The sequence below is a fragment of the Aphelocoma coerulescens genome, chromosome 4A (genome assembly GCF_041296385.1).
Source record: "Aphelocoma coerulescens isolate FSJ_1873_10779 chromosome 4A, UR_Acoe_1.0, whole genome shotgun sequence".
Lineage (NCBI taxonomy): Eukaryota > Metazoa > Chordata > Aves > Passeriformes > Corvidae > Aphelocoma > Aphelocoma coerulescens.
This window is the reverse complement of record NC_091018.1, coordinates 18,002,834-18,015,081: the sequence shown is the minus strand read 5'-3', so window position 1 is coordinate 18,015,081 and position 12,248 is coordinate 18,002,834. Positions and strand designations below refer to the sequence as shown.

Genomic DNA, 12,248 nt, shown 5'->3' with positions numbered 1-12,248 from the left:
GGCAGGAGACAATTAACATGCCCCAGTTAAGCTCTCTGTCATGCTGGCTGTGGAGCTGAAAACTCTGACAGTCTGGAAGGCATGTTCCCCTCACACAGTGGAGAGGGCTCCCAGTGAAGGGACAGGCACAGAGCAGGTGGAGACAAAGCCCTGGGGCAAAAAGAGACAACTGCAGAGGTGGCAGAGGATAGAGAGACAGAAGAAAGCAAGCAGGAGTGAAAGCAGGGAGGGAGGAGAGGACAGGATGGGTAGAAATGGAGGAGATGCTCTCCAGCATAAGGAGATTCAAAAGTCTGTGGACCAGAAGGGGAGCCGAGCCAAGGTCACTGCGCATTCATGTGGCTCATCAAGCAAAAAAGTTCAAAAACCTCCTGACAATCACAAGCAGCAGGCAAGGCTGGAAGGCCAGGGCAGCCCGGAGCTTGCTCCAGGCAGGACTCTTACCTAAGGCTGTGGGATTTTTTTTTGATCTCGTTCCAGCAAAGATTCATCTCCAGAGGGGCCTGGGACCCGGCAGCACTGCTTGGAGCCCGGGGGGTTACACACGAAGGTCCTGCACCATCCTGTGAGGCTTCAACCTGGGCAGAAACAGAACCATGCTGCACCCAGAGATCACTGCCTGGTGCTTTGGGAACCTGCCTGGGGACACCCACCCTGCTCTGTACTAACCCTGACTGGTTTTTCAACTCTCAAGGGGGCTGCCCTGCTCCTCGAGTGGTCTGCTAGCAGCTCCCAGGAAACTCCTGGTGGTTTCTGGAGGAAGGATGCAGTGCCAGCTCCTGCAGCACTAAGAGCAAAGGTCGAAGGGAGGGCTTACTGCACATCTCCTGCTCTCCTCAGTTATCCAGCAATGAGCTTATCTCACTGAGAGCTGTTAAGCCAGAGCTGGTCCTTATGTGTCACAGTGCCTGCGGGGCTAATGATGATTTTTCCCATATTATTCAGGGCTGCTGTGCTTTGAGAAGAGGCTGATCCTGCTGTTCCTAGGCACCGAGGGGATCTGCCAACATCCTTTATGCCATCCCAAATACTGGCACTTGCCACCTGCTCCTCTACAGAGGCTTCAGGATATTCCCTGCCTGCATGGCAAATCTGAGAAGCCACTTCTCCTCCACAGATGCTGCTTCTCCTCCGCAGCTCTCCAGAATGAGCAGCCGTGGGAAGGGTGCTGCGAGAGGCCATGGAGAGATGACAGCAAATCCTAACCCAGCCACACGAAGGAAGCACGCTCAGCTGGAAAAACTGGGTGCTGATCCCTGGACAACAAATCCTTGTTGGAATCCTCTCCTGAGCCTTTAGCACTGTACCATGCCCCTGCTCACGGTGCACCCTGCTGCACGTGCTGGTGGCAGCAACACAGGGGATCAGAAGCCCCTCACACAGGACTCAGCGAGGGAGAGGGGATTTTTTTTCTCCAAAAGACACAGTTTGTTGAGTAAAACACATGGACACATTCCCACAAGTGAGACATCAATGAGTTGTGTTGGAGAAATGGCAGCATTTCGATCGACTGCTGCTTTGATATTAGAGCTCGCTTGAGATAATTATCCCCAGGTGCTTAATCAACCATAATTAAATGTGTTAGTACTTTCTAAACAGAGCATACAACAGGCCAGATAAGGGCAGCTGCCTTTGGGGGAAAAGCAGCAGCTCTTCCAAGGGGAATGTGTAAATACTTGTCACTTGTGCTGTCCAAGGACTCATGGAGGTGTCTGGAGAAGAGATTCAGCCAAGCCAAGGAAAACAACAGGCAGAAGAAAATAACCAGACAAGGAATTTGGCTGCACAGCTAAAAATACCCCCTCCACACCAGTTCTCAGAGAAAAATCAAATTATCGCCAAGACTGGTGCTAAGTTTGATTCATCTAAAAACATCTAACAGGCTGTTCTCTGCCTCCCCATCCTGCCACTCCAAAAACACCAAGAAAACAGAGAAAACCATCACCCACAGAGTTCACAGGGATTCTTGGGGCCACAAATAATAATCCACTCGAGCTAAAACTGCTGCTTGCACATAGAAAAATCAATACTCTGCATGTGCAAGTCCTCATGGCACTGAAGTAGGTCAGTCCCAAGGCACTGCCAGGGAATGCTCCAGCCCTCCCCTCTATCCCAGGGGATACCAAAGGAAGGGATCAGCTCTACCTGGGTGCAACTGCAGCACAGCCCTGCAGATAACACAGTCCTCCCAGCCTTATTTAATAAGTTAAAAGCCCACCACGCCTGCAACTCCCAAGCCCAGCAGATAACCCTGTAGCAACGACCAAGCAGAGAGCAGGTGCTGAACATCTGCCTCCCTCAGACAAAACCCCTGCAAGCGAGCAGAGGCAGAAATAAGTGCTTTCCCTCTGAGCATCCCCTCAGCATCCCTTCCCCAGAGCCCCAGCCTGGACCCTCACTCCCCCTCCACCCCGGAACAGGTTTATTTTCGGGCGCAGAACACTCACGCAGGCTCTGGCAAGCGCATCTCCCCGTGCTCAGCGCCAGATCCGCCGGAGGAGCGGGCATCGCCTCCCGCCCCGCCGGCTGCCAGCGGCAGCACCCCAGCAGGGCAGCGGGCAGGCGCTGGGTGCCCGGCAGAGCTGGGCGCCCCGAGCACTGACCCCCCAGGAATGTGGAGGGGGGCGGCAGCGCCTCAGAGCCAGCCTCAATCCCAGCTTTGTCCAGTGGCATTCCAGCAGCCTCCAACCTGCCTTAACCCCGTGGCTGCCCCCAAAGCACAAGGGGGGCAGAGATCTGCCCGCTGCAGGGCAACCCCCTGCGTGGGACATCAGGTGTGTGCATTGCTCTGGGCACTGGGGGAGATGCATCCCTGCAAGGGCATGGCAAAGGGGATGACCAGCAGAGACCTTGGCTCAGATGCTGGAGCACATACAGAGCAGACAGGGGTGTTTGCCAGGGAAGAGATTTATCTAGGAAATTATCCCATCAAGTCTCAGTGAACCAGAAGGTAAATCGGTTCTTGAGATCTAATCCCAAAAAAGTCAAAGATGCCCTTGTTGTCCCCCACGTGCTCCAGCACAGTGTTGGGTACCAGCAGATGTTCATGCCAGCCTGGACCAAGTGCAAATAGTTTCCTTTTGCCAGAAAGCTCTGGGCTGGCTTCTTGTGTCCCCCACAGTCCTGACGCCCAGAATTTTTATCATGCTCTCTTCCACCTACAGGGAGGGAAAGAAAAGCTCCCAGTATCTCTCCCTCTCTTCCCCTCCTTCCTTGCCTGCACATCTGACGGGTGCTGTCCCTCCCTGTGGGACCAGCACAGCCAGCTCCTCTCCTCACCACCTCTCGGCTCCAACAGATGGGAGAGCAGCTGCCAGACTGGAGGAGGGGGCTTCAGTGAGGCCGGGACACCGCTAAGAATGGGCTGTCTGCAGCCTGCCAAGAGCTTTCAGGACTAGCACGGACAAGAGAGGGAGGCTCTTTCCCAGGTGGCAACAGCAGAACCTTCAAACGAGGTGGACTGTCATTAACACTGCTCCGACTCCCACTCCCCTTCTCTCTCCCAGCAAATCCCACAGAGCTCCCCTCACAGAGGCTTGGGCTCCTCAGGCAGGTCAGGAAAGACATTTCCCTGCACATCTTGTTCTATTCCTCTCCCTCCCCACTTCATTTGCTGGGCTGTTTATCAACCACCCGTGCACTGGCCCAGGGGCAGCGTTGTAACAGCCACCCTGGGGCCAATAAACCCTGACTCAGCCACCAAGAGCCTCCCCCTGCCTCATTCTTGCAGGCTGGAGCCCCTCCAGAGACAGCTCTGCCTTCCTCCCGCAGCTCCCTGAGGCCGGACGGGTCGAGGCTGATGGTCAGCCACGGAAGGGAGAAACGCCAGGCTCAGCCTTTGCTTTTCATGCTGGAAGCACACCGAAAAAGGGAAAGGCAGAGCTGGGACCTCATTTGTCCTGGGAAGAACACTGCTAGTGCCCAAAGGAACCTTTGGCACTGTCCATCAGTCTCCAGTCAAGTGAGAGGTACCCTGGGACCAGCAGCTACAGGCAAAGAGGGATCCACAGCCTGGCAGAGCCAAGGCAGCATTTCCCCACCCTAAAGGTGCTAAACCAGCTCCTGACAGCTCAGTGCAGAGTGCAGGCAGCTTTGCAGACAGTTTCCAGCACACCTTTCTGCTCTTCACTCTGCTCTGCCATTTACCCGAGGTCCCCAGACCTTCCTTCCCCTCTGGTGAGGAACCTGGCCTGGGGCTCAGAGACCCTGGGGCAAGGAGGAGGGAGACCAAGATCTGTCCCTCAAGAGAATGAGATTAGAAAGAGGTCAGACTCCTTCTCTGCCTTACAGCATCCACCAGGGGCTTATTTCCAAGCTCTTCTCTGCAACCAGGAAGAGCAGAAACCTACATTTTCACCAAAAGCTGACATTCTTCTAAGTTTCCAGGGAAAAAAAAAACCCAGCCAAATACTCAAGAGCTGTTAACAGTAGCCTCTCGCTCTTTATTGTGAAAGAGGCTTGAAATCCAGCCCTGCAGGTTGTCTCTCCTTCCCTGCTTTGGGAAACACGTTGCAGCCGGAGCGCTGGAGGAGAGCGCCCGCTCTCATTAAGTGCAGCCGACGGCGGGGCTGGGGCTGGCAGCCTTCCCTGCCACCAGCAACAGAGAGCCTGGTTTGCCCCACAGAAATCTGCAACCTCTGCGAAAAGCTGCCACGAGAAAGACTCCCAGAGCCCAGCTCTTACCTGAGACAGCGGGCGGGCAGTGCTGCTGTGCTGCGCCTGGTCCGGGATGTGCCATTCAGGACATCGCGGGAGGACGTAGAGCCATTCCTGCATCACCAGGGGCTGCATTAGAACTGATGGTCATGGGGATGGAGCACCTGAAAAGCAGCGTTAGAGTCCCTGGGTCATCTTGCACCTCCTCATGGAGCTGACCCCCTTCCCAGCTGCCCGGAGCGCTGCCACCACGGCAGCTGGAGACTAAAAGGAAGCATTTTTAATTTAATATACTTCTACTAGTGTTGCAATCTTGTTTCATCTAAACATCCAACTCTTTTTTTGCACCTGGTTATGCAATTTGCTGTATTGACATCCCACAGACTATACTGTATTTTTGGAAAGGGTTGGGTTTCTTGAACGGTACGAGATGCCCATGGTTTAAAGGGAAGGAGAGGGGCTATAACTGTCATGACCACTGTGCTAGTTTTGGTTGAGATAACATTCATTTTCTTCCTAGCAGGTGGTACAGCATGGTTTTTAATCCAGAACAACTTATGTTTAGGCAGAACAGACATATCCCCATAACAGACAACATTTTCAAACATATTTTTTCCTTTTCTATTCAGAAGGGAAATTGCCTAGAGCCCCAGCCTCATGTATCTCATACTGTGAGCTAGCTTTTTATGAGTTTTTACTCATTATGAGCTATAAAATTCCCTTCATTATCCCCATTTTTTGAACTGTATGACCTGTAAAGCCAGTTGGCAGTGGCCCCTTGACTATTCTATAGATCAGAAATGCGACCTCTGGTCACAGTGCTGCTGGGTTTTGTTGTTTGGACTCTAAATGAGCTAAAATGGGGATTTATCTCACTGCCAGCACCATCTCGGCTTTACAGAAAGCCATGAGAAATAAAGCTCAGAGAAAACTTGGTGACTGCTTTCCTACTTTTAGAAGGTAAAAAAATCACCTGCTCCAGCAGCCAGAGCTCATGTCTGCATGGAGATGAGGCTGCTTTCAGGGGAATGAATGATGCTGATGGAAGAAGGTTGTTGGCTCCTTCACACCCAGCTCAGCTGGACAGCTGGGAATCTTCCTGCTTGGCCCTGGCAGGGCAGGAGCAGGCAGCACATCCTGCACTGACAGCAGCCACTGGACAGACGGCTGAGGAGAAATCCCCCCGGCCCTGCACACGCTGCCCATCTCTGACACTTTCACATCCCTCACGCCCCTGCCTGAGCTTTCACTGCCTCTCTCCCCTCCATTACACACATTAAGAGAAGAGATTATCCTGCTACGACTTTTTTTTAATCTCTTAGCGATTTTTACAGCCATAATTCTCTCCCTTTCCAGCAGAACAGCCTGTGCTGAGCTCTCCAGCATGCTGACAATCCAAGGTCTTGTCCTCTCCCTCTCCTGCCCATGAGCACCAATGAACACTGCAGGCTGTGCATCCCTGCTCCTTTCCCCATGCAGGCAGGGGATTATAAGGGGATTATGAGACCCACATTAATAATTATGAATTCCAGGGTCTTCAAAGCCCCCCAGCCCCCTGGGGCAAATTCACCTTACCCAACTCCAAGAGTATAGGAGATTTCTGACAGAAGGTAACACCACCTCCTCTTCCTCCAGTGCTTGTGCCATTTGGTCTCTGTTCCTCTAAATGACCTCTGAATGACACAATCTAGCAGAGCTACAATTCCCAGGGTGGGAAAAGGTATTTTTCCTCAAAGCCTCTAACAGAGGAATGCCACTGAGCTCTTCCCCAGGACTGGGAAATCCATGGCTTTTGCCAGTGAGGCTCTGTGATGTCCTACTGCAGCTGCCATCCTGAGGCCTGGGTTTTCCTGCAGTGAAACTGCAGTGATGTGTGCTGGCCAGACGAGTTCAGCCAGCCCTCCAACACCACACACAGGGGCTCTCTGCTCCCAGTCCTCCCAGCACAGCCCGGCCCCTTGTTCCTGCCACCAGCACTGCAGAACAGGAGCAGTACTGGGAAGGTGACGAGCTCTGCTGTGACTGTGTTTTCTCAGTGACAGATCTGCACACACTTGCAGGTGCAGTTCTGAGACAGGGGTGGGTAACCCCTGCCCTGCAGGTACCCATGTGCACGACATGGAGGGTTTCCAGGCTCCCTGCCAGCATCATGGAAACAAGAACAGCCATTGCTGCACCTCCTGGGTGCTGGGCTCCTTCAACTCCTCCAGGGATGACAAGGCCCATCAAGTCACAGATGGCACAGGGAACTAAAGCCTGTCCAAGGCAGCAGTCACACAACGAGCTGAGTGCCAAGCAAAGGGCAGTACCCAGTCATGTCCTGCCACAAACACCAGTGCAGGTTGGAGGGCAGTGGCTCAGCTGCCCCTTGCCACTCTGCAAGAGCAAAGACAAAGCCCAGAGGTGGAGAACCCAGATAATGTGGAACTAACTGAGCTGCACAGCAGCCAACACAAAGGAGGACATTCAGGGGGAGAGAGAGACAACCAGATGGAGAGGCACGTCTGCAGGCAAGCCAACAGCTCCGTATGACCCCTTGCCAAATTCCCTGCTATTACTGGAACCAGGCAAGGAGAAATGCTCTTGATCTGCTCTGCTTCTCTGCTGAGGCACACAAAACAGCTCCAGTTGTGGCACTTCTACTTTAGTGCTTCCGCACAGCTCTGTGTCTGGGCGCTGCACCATGTGGAGTAGAGATTCTGTGGATGCTTCCTGGCTAAATTCCTATTGCCTGATGCCTATGCCTGTCAAGAGCCAAACCTGTGATCCACTTTGCCTCTCCCACACCACCATTCAGCTTCTGCACTCTGCTTTATGTTGGTGCTGGAGACCCAGCACACAACAGTCAAGGCTCAACACCACGCAAACCAGATTTGAAGTGCTGACAACAAAAGCTAATCATCCCCACAGCCTACACCAAACCTCTACTGGAAAAGGAGTTGAGAGATCCTCCCTTGGAGGACTCAGGGAACAAAGTGGTCAGGCTGTTCAAACAGATATAAAGTGAGCTTGGTCCCCTGGGCACACTTCTGTGCAAGCAGAACAATCATCAAGGCTCAGGTGAGCAGAAGCAGGTGAGAATTTCCACAGGTGGACACCACAAGAAGCAGTTGCAGAGTCACTGTGGAGCAGGACTGGGGCACTCCACTCACACAGTGGAGACAGCAAGGAGGGAAACCTCTTCCACTGGTGTCTCTCACCTGGTCTTTGCTGGAGGTCCCACAAAGGTGGTCAGAGCAGTTCTCAGAAGGATCAGGTACAACCTCGTTGCCTTGCACTGTTTTGCATCCTCCCACATGAAAAGCACCCAACACTTGCCTCTGCTCTCAGTACACCCTAAGAAATGAAGCAGTACATGTTCCACAGTGCCGTGTTACAGCTTCCAAGCACTTTAGTACCCAAGCCACTACCACAGTTGAGACCATGATGATCCTCTAGTTGAAAAATAAGAAAGCCAAAAATCTTGATGTTACATTTCAACGGCCGAATGCTTGGGCATTAGGGTGTATTAAAACCAAAATAATTCACTTTTCCCTCTTCCTACATGAGCTGTACCTGTTACAAATTCAGCACTGGAGAGCATGTCCCACTCCCTGCTCTCCAGGCAGTCTGGCAAAGGCAGCTGGAACAGCCTTTGCTCAACCAGTTCTGCTTCAGCTCTGTCACACAACTCTCTGCTCCACTCAGAGATCTCTGTGCCCTCTCTGCTTTACAGACCTGCTGCAGCAGCATCCCTGGCTGGCAGGAGAGGCTGTGTCCCAGCTCCTGCAGCACCTCTTCTCCATCCCAGCCAAAAGGAAGGTGACAGCTTATCACCAGCACACATGGTGCACAGTATTCTGCAATTTTGCTGCATTTGCTTAAAATCCTCCTGATACAAACCCATATCCAAACTCTCCCCAACATCAAGGGAATTCACACTGCAGATGATCTCCATGGCTAAAAGCAACCCCCAGGATCAGGAACCTGTCACAGGAAGCAGAGTGTAATGTCAGGTGTTGAATTTCCAGCTCTCTACCACATATAACAGCAGCAAGTACAGCATATAGGTCGAGAGGTCTCTCAATCACACAGTTTATGCTTTGAATTGCTAATTCCCTCCAAAACATTCTTTCCTGAAACTTTCCACTTCAGATCTTGGCCTATAAGGAAAAAAATATGAGAATATCTTGAGGCAAGGCAGCTCAGCTCAGCCTTTATTCCACGAGGAGAGTGGAAATACAAATATGTTCCCTGCTGCTGGAAATGTTAATGACTTTGTTGTTGTTTAACTTACTGTACAGAGAAGTAATAACATTTCAGCTCAGCATGTTCAGTGTCCTTTAAGGGGAAAGGTGGGAGGCTTGTGGATATTTCAGAGTTCAGCTCCCATGTAGATGCTAACAAAGGCAGTATTCCCAGGCTGTCAGACAGCAGGACTCCCTCGACAGCTTAACAACACATCCTGTTTCAGCAAAAATTGTTTTCTGCACTTGTAAGTAAATAATTTAAGCCTGAGATCAAGGGCCAGATGACCTACTTCCCAGGACCCCACTGGTCAAGGTTTGGTGAGAGAGGCGAAACCTTTGTCCTGCTGGGATCAACATAAAAACAACACAGTTCCCTCTCAGAGCGTGGGCCCTTAATCTCCATCTCTTTACAAACCAGGAATAGATACCCAAACACACTCCCACAAAAAAATCATCCCAGCATTCTCCTGGTTGTTATATGCTCCTGTGTACCACAAAAGGGGACTCTCAGCAATCTTCCCCATGTGGGAGCATTTTCAACCCCATCAACTGAGGGCTAAAAAATCCCAGATGCCAAAGGTGCCACTGGGCTTCACGCTGCACTTCAACCAAAGAACCTGGTTCCCTTTATTAATTAAAATGAAGAATGCTTCAATTAAGCACCTGTCCATAAGAAGTAACATAAAACCTCTGTTGTATCTGGTAGTGAGCAAGCAGCACAGAAGATGTGTTACTCACTGAGGGTGGGCCAAGTGGGGACTCTCACACCTAATGACCTCCTTTCTTAAATGGCCACTTGGACTCTGAGCTCATAACCAAAAACGTTATTTTCATTCACTGGATAAACAGGTGCCACACATCTCAATAAAGAAGCAGCATCCCTTCCCCTGGCTCACTCACTCTCCATTTTCCCAAGCAACAGAACAGACACATTCACACAATCTCAAACTGAAAAATTTCACCAGTTGGCTTTGCACTAGGAAACTGTGATGATGATGTCCCCACCTCACCAGGTGAGTGTGGGTGTATGCCCACAACATGGTCATGCAGAACTGACTACCCCCCTCTCTGCTCAAAAATAACTTACGGGAATTTTTTAAGGAAGATTGAAAAACCTAAATTTCTTTTGCGTGTCATTTCAGGCTCCCAGCTGGGTTTTAAGTTGCTCCCTCCAAAGCTCACTTTTCCTAGGAACTCCTCCCATCTCTTAGCAGATTAAAGTACTGAAATAATGACTCAAGCAGGCAGAGGACCCAGCTGTGAGCCCACAGCCCTGCTGTGCTGGACACAGAGAAGCTGCTGCCTGATAGACCTGACAGACAGAAGGAGCAGGAGAAGGGGAAGCAGCAACCTCTCAAAAGGGACAGCAGGGTAGGGGGGAAATCACTTGCTTAATGACTGAAAGAAGGTCTCACCAAGCATAAAAACTGTACCCGCTTCTTCAGAAACTTGGCTCCAGTAGCCCTGAAAACTGCCGATTTAAACCAGTAAAAACCTCAAGTCTTGTCTTTGTCTTTCTCCTCTAAGCACCTGAACTTTCCCTTCCTTGCTGCTGAAGGCAGGAAACAAGTTTTGCTGCATTGTGAAAAGCCCATCACCCATTTGCCACGCTGTGTAACTGATCACCGACAGTGGGAAGAGCACACCCACACTCAGTTATGATGGCCAAGGCAATACTGTTGACTCCTGGCTTCCTTGGCACTCTGCTTCTCATTCTCACTGTAAAGCTGGCACCTGTTTCTCTAAAATGAATACTCTGCCTTGCCCCCAAGGTTGTCTTTATAACAAACCCCCTGCCAAAGTACAAGCTTCTCTGGCCTTCTGAGGCCATGAATTTTATGGCCAGGCTGTGTGCCCCATGAAGCCACATTTCCTTTCCCTGCTTGAGATGTCTCAGAGTGATCTTATTCTTATGCAAAGGGAAACAGCAAAGGAAAATGGGATGGAGCTATTTTGGCTTCAATTCTGAAAAGATTGGTTTCATTTTTATATACCTATGAAAATAGGGGGTTTTGAAGACTGAATTCTTTCTGGTCAGTATGTCTTATTTCATGAGACTTATAATTCCTCTTTCATGCTTTTATCACAGACATCCAAGCTAGAGTGGAAGCTTTGAATATATTTCTCAAAACATGCTTATATTCAGAAATTCACCATATGTCTCCAGAACTCAGGGCTTTTGTTTGAGCCCATTCATTTAATCCCTTCCCTGTCTCACTTTGGTTAGTTTTGCAAAGAGCCACTCCAGCCTGAGCAGCCCCATTCACAGCTACAGTCCCAGCCAGTTTTAGAGAGCAGCATTGATCTGCCTCAGGTATTAACCCAGAGACAGGGTCCTCCCCTCAGCTCCTCCAGCTGACAGACAGGACCTGAACACAGCATCACATCACAGCACCCACTCCAACGCTTCCCCTCCCAGCACTCCGGGCACCCACATTCCTGGACACTGCTGCAAAATGAGACTATGGTCCAGTCCCTTTCCAGAGTGCCACCACGTCCTTGCTGTCTCCAGAGCCCTGCCCAGCCAACTCCCACAGCAGCAGAGAAAGCAGCTTTCAGCACGGGGAGCTGGCAGGGGATGGTGTGAGATGGCACCAGAGCCACGGCGGGCACACGAGCCACGCATGGGTGCCAGGAGAACAGAAACTCTCCCGGCACAACTGAACCTTGTGGCTGGGACCTCACACAGCTTCCTCAACAAGAGCCCTGTGGTCGGGCAGGAAAGGCCATTAAAGAGAATAATCAAGCAAGAACTCTCACGGGTCCAGACAGAGAGGTGAGCAGCAGCAGGAGGGGTGTGAGGGACCCTGGATTTAGAGCACAAGGAAAACACACTGACAAAAAAATCGACTAGACTTTTTCTTTTCCAACACTAAAGCCCAAAATACAAACAAACATTGGTTTCTCCCAGAGAAAGCATGGTATTTAAGGGCGTGGGAGTAATTGCTCCACACCCCTGTTACTGCACATGGGCAATCTCAGCACTGAGACCCCACAAATACAACGCTGGCACATCCACCAGTGGACCTCCACAGCTGTGTGATGCTGTGCTGGAGGGAAGGCTGAAGGAAACAGGCTGGACTGGGGACCTGTTAAAATCTGTGGCACTAAATCTTGAGGAACCACAGCCCAGGCTGTCCTGTCTGGCAGGGAGAGGGAGGCAGAGTGCTGAGCCCTGGGGAGCAGGAAAGGTCCTGGGCTTCCTGCAGGCGATTCTGCAGTCGGTGAGGGCTGCCTGCATCCAAGGGAAGGTCAGTGGTGGCAACAGAAGACCTTGAGAGCCGAGGAGGAACGATGAGTGAAAGGGGTTGGGGAGAAGCTGGGGGAGGGGAGGGCGGACACATAAAGGAGCAAGGCTGGACC

At 51.3% G+C, this 12,248-nt stretch overlaps 1 protein-coding gene across 2 annotated transcripts in view; it reads right to left on the bottom strand.

The window, feature by feature from the left end:
• DRP2 (dystrophin related protein 2) overlaps positions 1–12,248 on the bottom strand; it is a 29,130-nt gene that overhangs the window by 16,040 nt on the left and 842 nt on the right. The window contains exons 2-3 of one of the 2 annotated variants that reach the window (XM_069015587.1): positions 4,684–4,820; positions 445–578 (exon numbers count right to left, since the gene is read on the bottom strand). In XM_069015587.1, coding sequence (XP_068871688.1) covers positions 445–578; positions 4,684–4,791 — 242 coding nt within the window. In that variant the 5' untranslated portion in view covers positions 4,792–4,820. Of the gene's footprint in view, positions 1–444; positions 579–2,447; positions 2,605–4,683; positions 4,821–12,248 lie in introns of those variants that run through there. The other variant, XM_069015588.1, reaches the window with a different exon arrangement.